This window comes from Saccopteryx leptura, chromosome X (assembly GCF_036850995.1).
Source record: "Saccopteryx leptura isolate mSacLep1 chromosome X, mSacLep1_pri_phased_curated, whole genome shotgun sequence".
NCBI lineage: Eukaryota > Metazoa > Chordata > Mammalia > Chiroptera > Emballonuridae > Saccopteryx > Saccopteryx leptura.
The window spans coordinates 72,612,476-72,630,302 of NC_089516.1; the positions used below are offsets into that span (position 1 = coordinate 72,612,476).

Below are 17,827 nucleotides of genomic sequence, written 5' to 3' on the forward strand. Positions count from 1 at the left end.
AGAGTTCCATTCTCTGGCCAGTGGGAGTCATTGTATAATTTATATTGAGGCCAGGCTGTATTACAGAGGAAGATGAGTTGTTGTTTTTTTTTTTTTTTGGTTTGAGGTCAGACAGGCCAAGTTTGGTGAGATTTTTGAGGACACAGCCGAGCGGAGTCTGGCCGGATGGTTTGCACTGAGAGGAGCCCACAGTAGAGGAGACTGGTGAGAGAAGGGGGCATCCCCGCCTATAGTCACAGTTCTGAGAGGAGAAAATCTCTGTAGAAAGAGTCTCAGACAGGAGGTCGTCACCCCAAGGCTGAGATCCCAGGACGTAGGAGAGGGGCCTGGCTAGGTGCGCCTAGACTTTCGTAGAAATCCATAAAGGAGTAGAGGTAGACCACTCGTAGATACGGGGTCTGAAGTCAAAACTGTCTGACCAGGAAGGGGTGTTTTTAGAGAAAAATTTGGAGGCCAACCTGGGAAGGGGGAGGGAGAAATTTTTTACCTTTCTCTGGTCCAGCAGGGGTTCAGGACAAGGTTAGACTGCTGGCCAATCGACCTACAGTTACACGTCCAAACAGAATCAGGGAGTAAGCCCGGGACGAGCTGCCGCTGCCCACTGCTTCCCTGGTTGTAGGTTTGGATGGCAAAGAGGGATCGTCCAGGCAGTTAGTACCCTGTCCCGGGTTTCGGCACCAGATGTTGTAATCCATGGGAGTCCGAAAGACCAGAGTAACAGGCTTTATTGAAAAGAAGAAAGGAACCTTGCCAGGCACTTCTCCCAGGGAGAAGAGCAACAGTACAAGCTAGGGCAACAAATTATATGGGGTCAGGAAGAATTTAGAGCATGTCGGTGTTGAATGAAAAGCCCTGGTATGTCCAGAGCTCCTCCTTGGGGCAGCTTGTCTGCTTCTTGGAATTCTTCTGTCCCAGGGATGATAGTCCAGTAAAGGTGAGGTCTGACAGATAAGTGGAACCTCAAGAGGGCAGTTTGGAATTCACGTATCTATCACAAACCACTTATTTAGTACCAAAAGGGAATTACCTAGTCCCGGTGTTCACTTCTTGGGTCAAAGCTAGATAGATCAACCATTGAAAACTACATGTAGGCCCCGGCCAGTTGACTCAGCAGTAGAGTCTTGGCCCAGCATATGGAAATCCTGGGTTTCATTCAAGGTCAGGGCAAACAAGAGAAGTGATCATCTGCTTCTCCACCCCTCCCCCTTTTTTTGGTCTCCTCCCACAGTCATGGCTTGAATGGTTAGAGCAGTGGTTCTCAAAGTGTGTGCCAGGGCGCACTGGTGCGCCCTAGATTTCCAAATGCACTGTATGGTATTCCAGAGAAATATGTGCCTGTTGGGGACCAAAAAACCAACAGGGTTTTTGGAGTTTAGATTTTTGGGGGACAGAGGTGTGGGGAATTGGCTGTAAGCTGACAGTCTGCCCAACTGCCCACCTCACTTGCCTGATTAGGTTGCAAAAGGCTGTTAAGCTGTGGTGCTATATTGTTTACACTACCCCCCATGTTTCCTGGAGAGACTGGAGGCAAGTTTCTTCTATCCTTTGTTTGGTGTCAAGTTAAGGTGATATGTGTTTACTCAACACAAGGGTAAAAAGAGAGGAATTCTTCAATGTATTGATGAGGAAATGAGAGTTTGCCTTTCAAATATATGCCCAAACATTGAAGAAATCACTAGGACACATCAGGCTCATGTTTCTCATAAACACAAGAATGAAAAAACTTAAAACATTTGCTCCGGGACCTGCTGAACTTACTAAATCTTACTAAGAATGTATCTATATATATAAAAAGATAAGTTTTTTGTCGTTTTTTAATTTTTCAACCCCTTTTTTATGAATTCTAAAAAGCATAACTCAAACAATGTAACATAAAAATGTTTTTAATGTCAGAAATTAATTTTGTCATATTTATTTCATTTAATTACCATAAAAGCACACTTGGACTTTTTATTTTTTCTTTAATTTGACTTAATTATTATAACACATTTCTCAGAAATTTGTATATAGTGTGCCTACAATTTGTAGGATTTTAAATGTGCCCTGACTTCAGAAAGTTTGAGAACCACTGGGTTAGAGCAAGTTAGCCTTGGGCACCGAGGATGGCTCCATGGCTTCACCTCAGGTGCTGAAACAGCTTGATTGCCAAGCAACAAAACTGCGGCCCCAAATGGGCAGAGCATCACCCTGTAGGGGTTTGCTGGGTTGATCCTGGGTTAGGGCACATGTGGGAGACTGTCTCTCTGCCTCCCTGCCTCTCATTTAATTAAAAAAGGAAGAAGAAAAAGAAAGAAAAGTGCATTTCATCTATTTATCTTGGCTATTTTGACAAATCTAATGGGTGACAACACTAGTGCGGGATAACATATGGAATCCTCGAAGAATGCATCTCAACCTAGAAATACTTAAGGAAACTGGCCTATCAAATTCACTGTCACTAGGATAGTAAGAAATTTAATTATAATTTCAAAATGGAATATCCTTATATTGAAATACCAGTTTAGTATTATAAATTCACTGCTCTTTAGATGTTAATCAAAAACTCAGAATTTAGATTGTAAAAGTTTATTGATATGGTCAAAACGCAAACAGCCACACATTGGTCATCTTTGCCACTACAATGTGTCATTTTGAATAGTATTGTAAGAATGCTCAACCAATAATATTTAAACCATTACTAGGAAAGTAAAGAGTTTACTTAAGGCACTTAAGATAAAAGCTAATTTCAAAATTTCCACAAAGGTTACAGTATTCTCAGGGTAAGAAATTTGCTTTCTACAGATTTTAGCCAGAATGCAACTTTTCTCACTAGAGAAAAAGAATGTGCTCTTCAGGGAGATAAAACAAATGTAAAAACCCTGTCATTCTTTCAATACTCAGGGCAAATTGGAGCTATACAGATTACATGGCAGTAGAATTCCCGTTCCGTCTGTAAAAATCAGGGCATCTTCATACAAGTCTCATAAGAATCACAGCATGAATTTATTTGGCCTGAGACAAGTACAAGAACAGCAGATAGGGAATTCAGAATCACACAATTTACGGGGAAGTAAATAAAAAATGGCTCCATTAAAAAGGTTGACTATATCCTTTCACCATCCAAGTCTAACAAAAAACGCACACACAAAAAAAGCCTTACATAAAACATTCCTTCTTAAGGCCCTGGCAGGTTGGCTCAATGGTAGAGCGTCAGCCTGGAGTGTGGAAGTCCCTGGTTCTATTCCCGGTCAGGGCACACAGGAGAAGCAAACATCTGCTTCTCCACCCTTCCCTCTCTCCTTTCTCTCTATCTCTCTCTTTCCCTTAGCCAAGGCTCCATTGGAGCAAAGTTGGCCCAGGTGCTGAGGATGGCTCTATGGCCTCTGCCTCAGGTGCTAGAATGGCTCTGGTTGCAGCAAAGCAAGAGTCTAGATGGGCAGAGCATCACCACTTGGACATGCTGGGTGGATCCCGGTTAGGTACATGTGGGAGTTTGTCTCTCTGCCTCCCCACTTCTCACTTCAGAAAAGTATTTTTAAAAAATTCCTTCTTAGACAATTATATATCTTTCTGCAAACTTGTATTATGTAAGACTTCTAGATTACATGAAGACTTATTAAATAGTAAATAATAACAGGCAGTCACAGTATTATTTTAATTCAATATGTCTAAGGTTTCTTTACATTTTTAAAATCATAATTCTCATATTTCTATAACAGTGGCATTTCAGTACACTCTTCATAACAATGGGGAGGTTATAGCTACATGTAACCATCAACTTTAATTCTTCACAGAAATTTGGATAGCACATATGGTTACTTCCACAGACAGAAAGAAAAAGACAAAATTCCAAAGAACCTCTTTAATTGTTTACTTTGTTTCTCTACTTAATGTAAATAGAAAAGGCTAAAATAATACCAAAAACAGAATAGCTTTCAAGAAACATTTACTTTCTAATCACAAGTAACAACTTAATATTTCATGATTTTCTTTTCCTAATCTAGGGCAGTCCTTTTCCTAAACACAAGGATTATTGAAATATGTTGTAACTATAATACAGAAATCAAATTAACCAGATGAGCCTATCTTTTTTTTCTCTTAGGATAAATGAAATAAGTGATAATATCTAATTTGCAGGAACATTTTGAACTTGCACAGATTTTTTAGCACTAAGCTACATTTTTATTATACAGTGATCTGCCTTAAATAAAATTAGGGAGACAGAATGAACCTGAAATCTTTCCAAATACAACGTGGTTACTTTCATCCTCATGCAGAAAGCATAATCTTCTGTTTAGACATCTACAGCTACCAAGAAGCGCAGCCAGCCAGCACTGCACTGGATCTAAGTAGGAAAGACGCAGGAGGAGGAAGAGGACTGACTAGTCTTTTTTTCTAAAGGCTTGACATGTACTCTGAAGAATGGTGCTGTTTTCATGAGACCACATAGAACATATGATTTCTCTGCCCAAAAGGAATGATATGCCAAAATGTCCACATCCATGCAAAAATTCAAAAGCTAAGAATGGATTTCTGATGTAACTATCTTTAACCGGCATATGCAGGAACACCTGGTCAGGACTCCCTCTGCCCAACCATTAAGATAAAATCATACAGCCAAAAGTTAAGTAAGCAGTTTTAAACCTTGTTTTAATGAAAATGGAGCTATACTTCTAAAAATTTTTATAATATCCTTAATACTACTAAATTAAATGTCCCATCAAGTTTACTGGGAAGGGAAGGTACAGAGGAAAATTGTATCCAAATACTTCATGAGTTTGACAAGAAATTGCTGTTAAGGCACTACACATCTTCTTTGGTTAAATGATTAACTATTTAAATCACTTGAAAAAAGAGGTAATACAAAATACACAAATTGCATTCTTCTTTTCATATACACATCTTTTTCATTTTTCAATTTCCATTAGTTCAGTGTCTGTGTATCTCTGGGATCCTTTTCAGCTCATCAGAAAGCTAAAACAAAAACACAGACCAATCAGTCTCTGAAAGAAAGTAGGCTTTACTTCTAATAAATATCTTGATTTTAACGGAGCAAAGAGTGTTTAGATGCAGGTTATAATAAACTTTGAGTATTGATAACAACAAGTGAGAAACCCTGAGATACTAAGGTAGTTTTAGGAAGAAAAAATAGACAACTTAAAAATTAAAATATCTCCTAAAGAGAGGCTCAGTGGTAGAGCATCAGCCCAATGTGTGGAAGTGCCGGGTTTGATTCCCGGCCAGGGCACACAGGAGAAGCACCCATCTGCTCCTTTCCCCCTTTCCCTTCTTTCTGTCACTCTCTTCCCCTCTTGCAGCCAAGGCTCCATTGGAGCAATGATGGCCCTGGCGCTGAGGACAGCTCCACGGCCTCCGCCTCAGGCTCTAGAATGGCTCTGGTTGCAATGGCCCAGATGGGCAGAGCATCTCCCCCTGGTGGACATGCCGGGTGGATCCCGGTCAGGTGCATGTGGGAGTCTGTCTTTCTGCCTCCCCACTTCTCCCTTCAGAAAAATATTAAAACAAAGTATCTCCTAAAGATAGATACCAATTAATAATTGAATTATAACCATGGTGATCAAATAAGTAACAGAAGTCTCAGCAAAATTACCCTTGCATCCCAGTTAGTATTCTACACAGAAGAAATTATTTCAAAATATACTTACACAGAACAATAAAAGTATAAAGTTGGAAGATTATAAGTCAAGAATCAAAGTCCATCCTGGCCAGTTGGCTAAGTGGTAGAGCGTCGGCCTGGCGTGCAGAAGTCCCGGGTTCGATTCCCGGCCAGGGCACACAGGAGAAGCGCCCATCTGCTTCTCTACCCCTCCCCCTCTCCTTCCTCTCTGTCTCTCTCTTCCCCTCCCACAGCCAAGGCTCCACTGGAGCAGAGATGGCCTGAGCACTGGGGATGGCTCCTTGGCCTCTGCCCCAGGCGCTAGAGTGGCTCTGGTCGCAACAGAGTGACCCCCCAGAGGGGCAGAGCGTCGCCCCCTGGTGAGCGTGCCGGGTGGATCCCGTTTGGGCGCATGCGGGAGTCTGTCTGACTGTCTCTCCCCGTTTCTGGCTTCAGAAAAATACAGGAGAAAAAAAAAAAGAATCAAAGTCCTAGTAGGTTTTAGTCTTAAGTTTGCAAGAAAAATGTACAAAATTAATTTATGTTCATCAAAAGGCATCTAAAAATGTTACAATACAGTGAATCAACCAAAGAGTTGTTCAAAATTCTCTACTAAAAAACTTGTGTTATATAAAGAATGTGACCTGGTTAGATAGTCAGTTGGTTAAAGCATTGTCCCAAAGCACAGAGGTTGCCAGTTCGATTCCCGGTCAGGGCACATACAGGAACAGATCGATGTTCCTATCTCTTTCCCTTCCTTTCTTGCTAAAATCACTAATATATATAAAGAATAAATATATGCTTAGAAAATATCACTTGCTATACTTTACCTTTAGTGTTCAAAATCCTTTATACAACAGGACAATTATGTATTAATAGAAAAGGAATTTTAGTAACTGGGGCTCCGGTTATAAAAGTAAACTAAGTCATATCCCCAATTATGTAGGTATATTTTTCTTGGCTATTAACAGAGTAAAATCAAGACTTTATAACCAGGAGAGTAATTTTGTTCCTGAGCCTTAGATAGCTCTATGAACATTGCAAGATGTTCTTAAACACTCTTTTGTATACTTTCTACAAACTATATTTTAATCCAATGTTCCATTTATGGCATCTAAAGAGCCTTGAAAAGTAGAGGTGAGAAGTCTTCAAGAAAAACATTTAAAAAATAATTTTCTCCTCAAGGTAGTATAGCATACGGACAAGGAACTGTGTGAGTAGATATAGTATAAAAGGTTCTAATTATGCGTTTTATAGATTTCTAGATTAAATTAGGTGATGTTAGAATAACCCAGAAAGTTGTTCCTGAGAAATTACATACTATTGTCCATTACGTCATAATTATCTTAAATTAATTTTTATATGCAACACACCTAAATTAAATTCAAGCCTATCTCTTTTTTAGAAGCTAGGATAGTCTGGAGGTAAAGCAAAACATACACACACACACACACACATATACATATGTATATACATGTGTGTATACACACACACACACACACACACACACACACACACACACACACAATGTGTCCATAAAGTCATGGTGCACTTTTGACCGGTCACAGGAAAGCAACAAAAGACGACAGAAATGTGAAATCTGCACCAAATAAAAGGAAAACCCTCCCAGTTTCTGTAGGATGATGTGGCAGCATGTGTGCATGCACAGATGATGACGTAACACCGTGTATACAGTGGAGCAGCCCATGGTTCAGTGTGTTCTGTGGCTCACTAAATTCGAATCCGTGACCACAAAGTGCAACGTGAATATCGGCGCGTTTATAACGATGCGCCACCACATAGGAATAACATTACTCAGTGGGATAAGCAGTTGAAGGAAACCGGCAGTTTGGTGGAGAAACCCCGTTCTGGTAGGCCATCAGTCAGTGATGAGTCTGTAGAGGCTATACGGGATAGCTACCTAAGGAGCCCTAAAAAATCTGTGCGTGAGCCCACATCGAACTGCACTAAATAGGTATGAAACTGGGAGTTTTCCTTTTATTTGGTGCAGATTTCACATTTCTATTGTCTTTTGTTGCTTTCCTATGACTGGTCAAAAGTGTACCATGACTTTATGGACATACTGTATTATAAAGAAACATCGACTCTGATCTTTGTAAGCATAGGTCATTACTATATAAAGGAACAATAATCATACCTATATGGATATCCATGATATTTAGATCTGAAAATAGAGAGCAACCAACTGAAGAATAATACAACGAGTCCAATACCAGCCACACACATTACTGCAGAAAAACAAAAGCAGAGTAAAATGAGCATGTTAAGTATAATGAAAAAACAGGGAATAAATTTTAGCCTACATTTCCAAGAGTGAAAAACAAGGGCTATAATTTATTGGTAAATCTCAACTTTTTAACACTTCATTCCCACTCTTTTATCTTCAGGATTCTTATTTTCTGTAATCTGTTCCATTACTATTTAATTTGTTCATTTACATAGTTGTACAATTTAATTGTCAATTAATTCCTTTAAAACCAGGACAGTCAAGAACTTAGTATTAGGCCCTGGCCGGGCTGCTCAGTTGATTACAGTTGACGATTGTTTTCCTGATACATCAAGGTTGCGGGTTTGATTCCCAGTCAGGGAACAGACAAGAACCAACCAATGAGTGCGTAAATAAGTGGAACAACAAATTGATGTTTCTCTTTCTATCTCCCTTCCACTCTCTCTCTCTAAAATCAATTTAAAAAATAATTTAGCGTTAAAAACAGTTTTACTACTGACAAGAAAATGACTATTAAACTCTTTTTAAACCCTTAAGAGTGACCTTATTGCGTTATTGATAAACACTGATTTAAAGACATCTGGTAACATCGTCTCACTTGCAAGTACTTGACCCATGCACAAGTGACTCCACTGCCTCTGTGAGAAACTCATTCAACAAAGATACCGCACTGAAATGTGGGGAAACCAACCTGATTCCTAGCTCTGGATTCACAGCCCTCTCCATTAATGCCACACTCTCTGGTTTAGCATAGCAATTAAGGACCTTAACTGTACACACTAATCCTACAATACTCTGTATGATCCCCGTACCTTGATACGCCTCGAGTCCCTGGACGAAGACTGGCTAAGAAGCACAACAGCAGGAATGTGGGAAAGCATATGTATACCAGGCACAAAGCTCTAGGAAAATACACTTATCCGCCAATACTAAAAACAAACTTTCGTTTTCCTACAATGAAGAAACAATTCTTTTTCCCTTTGTCATGTTCACACAATGTGATTATGGGCTAAAATGTAAAAGTTAAACATATGTTTTTCTGAGTATTAATGCATGTTCATCAAAGAAAACTCTTTTTTCCTAATTAACTGCACACATATAGGCATATACACAATATCACTCTACATGTTTGTAATCTACATTTCTCACATATCTAAAACTATGTAGGGCAGTTCCTGGTACACAGTAAGTGCTAAAGAAATTTTTATTATTATTTGTGATTATTTCATTAGGTTAGAATCTTAGAAGTAGAGCAAACAGTGAATATTTTAATGTCTCGAAAATGTTTTACAATTTAAATTCATGTCAGCAGTGTAGTATTCAGACGGTCTTTTTCCAGTAATGAATTCTGAAATAGGCAATTAAAAGATGTATATCATCTGAATATAAATTTGATATGTGATATTTTTCTTTTTTAAGAGGCAGGGGCACAGACAGGGAGAGAGATGAGAAACATCAATTCAGTTGAGGCACCTTAGTTGTTCACTGATGGCTTTCTCATGCATGCCTTCATGGTAGGGGGAGAGAGGGGGCTCCAGCTGAGCCAGTGACCTTGAGCTCAAGCCAGCGACCATGGGGTCACAATCAAGCTGGCAACTCTGCACTTGCTGAGCTTGCACTCAAGCTGGAGACCTTGGGATTTCACACCTGGGTCCTCAGCATCCCGGGCTGACACTCTATCTACTGTGCCACCACCTGGTCAGATATTTTTTTCTTTAAGTGATAGGAGGGGAGATAGACAGACTTCCACATGTACCCTGACTGAGATCCACTTGGCAATCTCCATCTGGGGAAATGTCTGTCCATTTGTGGCCAATGCTCACAACTGAGCTATTTTTAGCACCTGAGCAAGAGGCTCCACGGAGCCATACTCAGTGCTTAGGGCCAACATGCTTGAATAAATTGAGCCATGGCTGCGGGAGGGGAAGGGGGTTGTGGGGAGGGAGAGAGAAAGAAAGAAAGAAAGGGGAGGGAGAAGGTGGGAGAAGCGGATGGTCACTTCTCATGTGTCCTCATCGGAAATCAATCCCAGGACTTCTACATGCTAGGCTGACGCTCCACCACTAAGCAAACCAGCCAGGGCCTAGTTATGTTTTTCTAATATGCAAAAATTTATTTTGCCTTACTGGTGATGGTGTAGTGGATAGAGCGTCAACCTGGGACACGGAGGTCCCAGATTCTAAACCCCAAGTTCTCTGACTTGAGTGCAATATCATCGATATGATCCCAATGGCCGCTGAATTGAGCACGGGATCATAGACATGACCCCATGGTTGCTGGCTTAAAGCCAAAGGTCGCTGGCTTGAGCAATGGGTCACTGGTTTAGTTGGAGCACACTCTCACTATCAAGCCCATATGAAAAGCAATCAATGAAGTAAAAGTGCCACAACTACAAGTTGATGCTTCTCATCTCTCCCTTCCTATCTCTCTCAAAAATAAAAATATAAAAATTTTATGCCTGGCCTGTGGTGGCGCAGTGGATAAAGCGTCAACCTGGAAATGCTGAGTTCGCCGGTTCGAAACCCTGGGCTTGCCTGGTCAAGGCACATATGGGAGTTGATGCTTCCAGCTCCTCCCCCCCTTCTCTCTGTCTCTCCCTCTCCTCTCTAAAAACGAATAAATAAATAAATAATTAAAAAATTTTATACTGGTTTTAAAGATGTTTTGCAAATGGAAGGAACTATAACACAACATTAAAATTATTAGTTTTATAATGGTGGAATGGGTAACTCTACCACCAAATGTTTTATACTTCCATACCCCCTACATTTCAATAATTAGCATATATTATTTTTATAGTAAAGAAATAAAATAACATAAGAGAAGAAGCGATTATAGGACATTCTTTTTATCTGTATTAAAGGCAGAATCGGCATATGGTATGACTTACTCTTTCGTTTTCCAATATCCATGTCAGATGTAGCAGCTTCACATAAAAGCACCATCCCTAAGGTAACCCCACCATCTTAAAAAAAAATTGTTTAAGGAAAAATTCACATAGACGGCTAAAGACATATCACTTTAATATTCCTAGTTTTTCATAAAGAAAATTAGAAAATATAAATCTACATTTAATTAGAAAAGACTGTAAGTAATTTTATATCTACAAAGCATGATTATTTACTATGACGATATAATAAAATTAAGGTTGAAAAATTACGTGTAAAAATAAAAATTGATATTCTGAACAACTGTCCCATTGTAATGTAAAATGAACTATGAGTTTTCCCGAAATTGTACTTTGATATAACGTTCCTAGACAGCCTCCCCATTTTTGCTTCAACCTCATACATAGTTTAAAATATTAAATAGACGTTTTGAATATTTCAACCACCCTCCAAAAAAGAGAACAGAAACTAATTCTTATTGAAAAATAATTTCTCAAAAATTCTCCAGAATTTCAACAATTAGCCTTTAAAGTATAAATCACTACCTAATTTTGTCCTATAATTAAAAGAAAAAAAACCCACATGCTATCACCTGACTTTTATTCAGCTTAATATAGAAGTACATAAATACAAAATAGACCTATCAAGCCTGACCAGGCGGTGGCGCAGTGGTTAAAACGTCAGACTGGGACATGGAGGACCCAGGTTGGAAACCCCAAGGTCGCCAGCTTGAGCTCGGTCTCAGGCTCATCTGGTTTGAGTAAGGCTCACCAGCTTGAGCCCAAGGTTGCTGGCTTGAGCAAGGGGTCACTCAGTCTGCTGTAGCCTCCTGGTCAAGGCACATATGAGAGAGCAATCAATGAACAACTAAGGTGCTGCAACATAGAATTGATGCTTCTCATCTCTCTCCCTTCCTGTCTGTCTGTCCCTGTCTGTGTCTCTGTCACACACAAAAAAAAGAACTATGATGCACTTCCTTGTGTATTGGTTCATTTCATTTGATTCTTTAAACTTTTACTATTACTGCCTACTATACGCCAGGCATCGTCTACTATATGTTGAAGTTACAAAGTTGGCCGAAATATAGACCCTTCCTTGGACAAGTTTACTATATATTCTATTGGGGGGGACACATTGAAATAAATAATACATAACTGGGATTAGCCCTGGCCAGGTAGCTCGGTTGATTACAGCATCATCCCAATACACAAAGGATGTGGGTTTAATCCCCAGTCAGGGCACATACAGAAACCAATTGATGTTTCTCTCTCTCTCTCAAATCAATTTTTTTTTTGTATTTTTCTGAAGCTGGAAACGGGGAAAGACAGTCAGACAGACTCCCGCATGCGCCCGACCGGGATCCACCTGGCACGCCCACCAGGGGGCGATGCTCTGCCCACCAGAGGGCGATGCTCTGCCCTTCCGGGGCGTAGCCCTGTTGCGACCAGAGCCACTCTAGCGCCTGGGGCAGAGGCCAAGGAGCCATCCCCAGCGCCCGGGCCATCTTTGCTCCAATGGAGCCTCGCTGTGGGAGGGGAAGAGAGAGACAGAGAGGAAGGAGGGGGGGTGGAGAAGCAGATGGGTGCTTCTCCTGTGTGTCCTGGCCTGGAATTGAACTTGGGACTTCTGCACGCCAGGCCGACGCTCTACCACTGAGCCAACCGGCCAGGGCCTCTCTCAAATCAATTTTAAAAACCAGTATAATTAGCCTGACCAGGCGGTGGCGCAGTGGATAGAGCATCGGACTGGGAATGTGGAGGACCCGGGTTCGAGACCCGAGGTTGCCAACTTGTGCGCAGGCTCATCTGGTTAGAGCAAAAACTCACCACCTTGGACCCAAGGTTGCTGGCTCGAGCAAGGGGTTACTCAGTCTGCTGTAGCCCCACGGTCAAGGCACATATGAGAAAGCATTCAATGAACAACTAAAGTGTCACAATGCACAACGAAAAACTAATGATTGATGCTTCTCATCTCTCCGTTCCTGTCTGTCTGTCCTGTCTATCCCTCTCACTGACTCTCTCTCTGTCTCTGTAAAATAAATAAATAAATAAATAAATAATCTTTAAAAAACCAGTATAATTAGGATTAAATATCATGATTTAGTATTACAGGGATAACTGAATAGGAAATAGAAGTGCCTGACTGATGATGGCACAGTGGATAAAGCATCTACCTGGAACACTGAAGTCTCCAGTTTAAAACCGGGGGCTTGCTCAGTTCAAGACACATATGGAGTTGATGCTTCCTGCTCCTTCCCCTTCTCTCTATACTCTCTCTAAAAATCAATAAATAAAATCTAGGAGAAAAGAAAAAGAAAGAAAGAATAAATTGCCTGACCAGGCGGTGGCGCAGTGCATAGAGTGTCGGACTGGGATGCAGAGGACCCAGGTTCAAGATCCTGAGGTCGCCAGCTTGAGCGCGGGCTCATCTGGCTTGAGCAAAAAGCTCACCAGCTTGGATCCAAGGTCGCTGGCTCAAGCAAGGGGTTACTTGGTCTGCTGTAGCCCCGCGGTCAAGGCACATATGAGAAAGCAACCGATGAACAACTAAGGTGTTGCAACGAAAAACTAATGATTGATGCTTCTCATCTCTCTTCATTCCTGTCTGTCCCTGTCTGACTCTCTGGCTCTGTAAAAAAAAAAAAAAAAAAAAATCATGGGCAGGGACAACAGTATGGTGACTGCAGGGAGGAGTGAAAAAGGGTAGAGGAGTAAATGGTGACGGATAGAGACCTGACTTTCAGTGGTGATGATATGTTATAGAATTGTGTACCTGAAACCTGAATAACTGGGTTAACTAGTGTCACCCCAAGAAATTCAGTAAAAAATTAAAATGAAAAAAATTAAAATCATAGATTGATTCAAATGAAACATTCCACTCTTGCCTAAGGAATAGAGGTCACTCAATTTACAAGTACAATTTTAAGTAGCCTCAATTTACAACCAAAGTACAGAGCTTCAACTATGGAGTTTCTGAAAACAAAATCCCACATTTTTCTTTTTTTTTTAAATTTAATTTTATTTATTCATTTTAGAAAGGAGAGAGAGAGGGAGAGAGAGAGACAGAGAGAGAGAGACAGAGAGAGAGAGAGGAGAGAGAGAAGGGGGGAGGAGCTGAAAGCATCAACTCCCATATGTGCCTTGACCAGGCAAGCCCAGGGTTTTGAACCGGCGACCTCAGCATTTCCAGGTCGACGCTTTATCCACTGCACCACCACAGGTCAGGCCCACATTTTTCTAAACTTTATATTTTCCAGGAAACAGAATCCTGGCAACTTCACAGTCCAGACTTGCTGCTGACCCGTTTACACTTCATCTGGTTTTGCTTTGACCTTATCAGAACATTGCTTCATTTACATCTCACCTAAGTGCCCCTGCTCCCTCAAATCCTAGAACTCTACCTTTCCTTAGAAAAGATGGCCCTTGGTTGGTTCCTCGATATGCAATCTGCCTTGTAGCAAGATCTAATAAACCTGGCTTTATCAGACTGCAGCTTTCTCCTTGGTGCTCTTTAGTTGATTAGGATAAGACACATGACATAGTAATAATGATTCCGAATATATTATTACTTGCATTATTAAGAGAGTAACCTCAACCAAACTCTGTAGAGAGAATACCGAAATATAAGAAAAAGACAAATTAAAACACATCACCCAAAACTTATTAAAAAGAGGATACTAAACAGAAGAACAATATGTGTTTCAGCTACAAACTGGGCTTGGCTGCTTCCATGAATATAATTCTGGGGAAAAAAAGACAAAATTAAATCTTTAAACATATATTAAATTTTGGTATCCTAATCCTAAAACTGGCTACTTTCTGACTCTATGAAATTATTAATTCGCCTTATGATGCAAGCACTGGGTCCGTGGCATTCCTTGGTAAATTAATAATGCCTACTACAGTGCCTAGAAACAGTAGATGCTCAAGTACTTGGCCAAATAAGATATTTAGCTGAAGGCTGACTTTCATTCTTAGCTAGGTTATTCAGAAGGACTCACCAAATTGGATAAAGAACTTCTCACTTTAAAGAGTACTGCATCTACTTTTCAGCAACTGAAGCTTGTTAACAGACAGATTTTCAAACCCTGGCCAGTTAGCTCAGTCGGTTACAGAATTGCCCCAAGACGACAAGGTTGTAGGTTTGATCCCCAGTCAGGGCACACATGGGAAGCCAACAATAAATGCACAACTGAGTGGAACAACAAATGAATGCTTCCCTTCCCCCTCCTGCTCTCTCCCTTCCTTTCACTGTCTCTCCCCCCCAAAAAATCAATCAATAAAAAATAAAGCCCTGGCCAGACAGACCCGCTGGTTGGAGCATTGTCCTTAAGTGCAGAGGTTGCCGGTTTGATCTGGAGTCAGGACACATACTGGAACAGCGCAATGTCTCTGTCTCTCTCTCCTTGCCTTTCTGTCTCTCTCTCTCTTTCTCACTCTCTCCCACACACATCCCCCCCCCCAAATGCTAGCACTGGTCTCACAGGCCAATAATCATTAAAGTTACCTTCCTGAACTTCCTTACCACATGTCCTGTGTGGGGATTCTTATGAGCATACGGTGGTCCTCGTATATGATTCCACATTTGACCCGATGTCATAGCAAGCACAAAACACTAGAAAACAAAAAATAACAAAATACTCATATAACATGGTACAGCTATTCTCACCCTGCTTAGGTTCATAGGTATGTGAAAAGCTCATCTGGTCAAGAAATACATGAAAAACAACTTTTTCAGATAAAAGATTTCCTAATTAAGGCTTGTATATTTCACAAGTATCACAAGAATAAAAACACTATTTACTTTGAAAGGAAAACACTATTTTAAAATTATAAATAAGCTGACACAATTTTAAAATTGAACACTGAAAAGTCTTTTAGAAGAATATATTCAAAAGAACTGCAGAGTTTCTAGAAGTGACAGTCTATCACTAAGGTTGAACAAACAGGGTACAAGCCGTTCTTGCCAGCTCTGGCCGTCCTAACGCGACAGTGGAGGAAATAAGTTGCTTTTGAGGCATAAAATAGAACAATAGAAAATCCTTGCCACAGATAAAAAATAAGCAAAATGCTACCTAACGATAGAATGTTAGTTTTATTTATACAATTTTCTTCCTGAATTCACTCACCAAAGCTGCAAAGGCCCATCCAGTTTTATTAAAGAGAAATTCCATATTGCTTCTTCGAAGATACACAAGTCCACCAATAACAGCTAAAAGCAATCCCAACATAAGTGGACCAGCATAATTTGGGGGCCTTATTACTCTAATCTAATGAAAAGAAGAGAAAAGCATTTTATCAAGTATGAAATTAATTCACCAATTATGTAGGTCAAACTAACTTAAAATGAAAGCAATCTAAAACACTTACCTAGAGAAAAAAATACACTTTTTAATTTTTATATTAACCAAAAGTCTATAACATATCTTAAAATGGGGTGGAATAGGTACAATATTGTATAACCCACAATATAACATCTTTTAGCTTAAGAAGTATTTGCCAAGTACAACTCGATAGTCCACGGGCTCAATAAAGTCAAAAGAGTGGTTTCCATGCTGAATTCAGTAACAAGAGGAAGTTTTATAATTTCATTCTTCCATCATGATGATTCTGTTAAAAGCTACTTAGGAAGGGACAGCCCAACTATAACCACCTCAGTGATATTAATAATACAAGGAAAACTAGGACCATCCCAGTAAGATCCCAAGTGGATAACGACAAAGAATCTTCCTACGCAGTAAGGAAACTTACAGTGACATCCGTTCGGTCAGCAATCCACCGCGCAATCTGCTCTGCTGAGAAACCACGCACCTGCAACTCGTATGTATCACCCCTTTTGGGTTTCCCTTTTGCAGGAAAGTTGATGAAAGTTGGAGCTGAATTCATGTTGAGCTAAAGAAAAAGTAGAGCATGAAAATCTAAGTTATCAAAAATAAATCTTTACAAGTATCATCCTGAAAGTTAGGTATTTTATTTTATAAAGATGAGGAAGGGGCCCTGGCTGGTTGGCTCAGTGGTAGAGCATTGGCCTGGCGTGCAGAAGTCTCGGGATCGATTCCCAGCCAGGGCACACAGGAGAAGCGCCCATCTGCTTCTCCACCCCTCCCCCTCTCCTTCCTCTCTGTCTCTCTCTTCCCCTCCCGCAGCCGAGGCTCCACTGGAGCAAAGATGGCCCGGGCGCTGGGGATGGCTCCTTGGCCTCTGCCCAGGCGCTAGAGTGGCTCTGTTCGCAACAGAGCAACGCCCCGAAGGGGCAGAACATCGCCCCCTGGTGGGCAGAGCATCGCCCCTGGTGGGCGTGCCGGGTGGATCCCGGTCAGGCGCATGCGGGAGTCTGTCTGACTGTCTCTCCCTGTTTCCAGCTTCAGAAAAATACAAAAAAAAAAAAAAAAGATGAGGAAGGCCAGGTGTAGGTAGGTTAAGCGATATGCCTAAGGAAAGTGGTAAATACTGAAGCCATTTTGCAAATCCAAGGCTGTCTGTGCTGTAGATCAGTACACTTTATTGACCAAATATAAATCCTAGCTAAGAAACCTATATTTGGCCTGACCAGGCAGTGGCACAGTGGATAGAGCCTCGGACTGGGATGCGAAAGGACTCAGGTTCGAGACCCCGAGGTCGCCAGCTTGAGTGCAGGCTCATCTGGTTTGAGCAAGGCTCACCAGCTTGGACCCAGGGTCACTGGCTCCAGCAAGGGGTTGCTCGGTCTGCTGAAGGCCTGCGGTCAAGGCACATGTGAAAAAGCAATCAACGAACAACTAAGGTGTTGCAACGCGCAATGAAAAACCAATGATTGATGCTTCTCATCTCTCTCCGTTCCTGTCTGTCTGTCCCTGTCTATTCCTCTCTCTGACTTACTCTCTTGTCTGTGTAAAAAAAAAAAAAAATCCCCCTCCCAAAAGAAACCTATATTTGCCTGACAAGTGGTGGTACAGTAGATAGTGTTGACCTGGGATGAAGTCCCCAATGTGAAACCCCAAGGTCACCAGCTCATCAGCCTGAGCACATGCTCATCTGACTTGAGCGTGGAGTGTCTGGCTTGAGCCCAAGGTCGCTGGCTTGAGCCAGGGGTCACTGGCTCGGCTGGAGCCCCCAG

General features: G+C 41.1%; 1 protein-coding gene across 2 annotated transcripts in view; it reads right to left on the reverse strand.

Annotated features, from left to right (window-relative positions):
* Positions 1-2,549: 2,549 nt before the first annotated feature.
* Positions 2,550-17,827, reverse strand: part of MAGT1 (magnesium transporter 1) — a 55,699-nt gene continuing 40,421 nt past the window's right edge. For both annotated transcript variants that reach the window (XM_066357926.1, XM_066357927.1), the window contains exons 4-10: positions 16,483-16,623; positions 15,861-16,001; positions 15,257-15,346; positions 14,410-14,473; positions 10,735-10,809; positions 7,755-7,845; positions 2,550-4,953 (exon numbers count right to left, since the gene is read on the reverse strand). In XM_066357926.1, the coding sequence (XP_066214023.1) occupies positions 4,938-4,953; positions 7,755-7,845; positions 10,735-10,809; positions 14,410-14,473; positions 15,257-15,346; positions 15,861-16,001; positions 16,483-16,623 (618 nt within the window). In that variant the 3' untranslated portion in view covers positions 2,550-4,937. The remainder of the gene's footprint in view (positions 4,954-7,754; positions 7,846-10,734; positions 10,810-14,409; positions 14,474-15,256; positions 15,347-15,860; positions 16,002-16,482; positions 16,624-17,827) is intronic.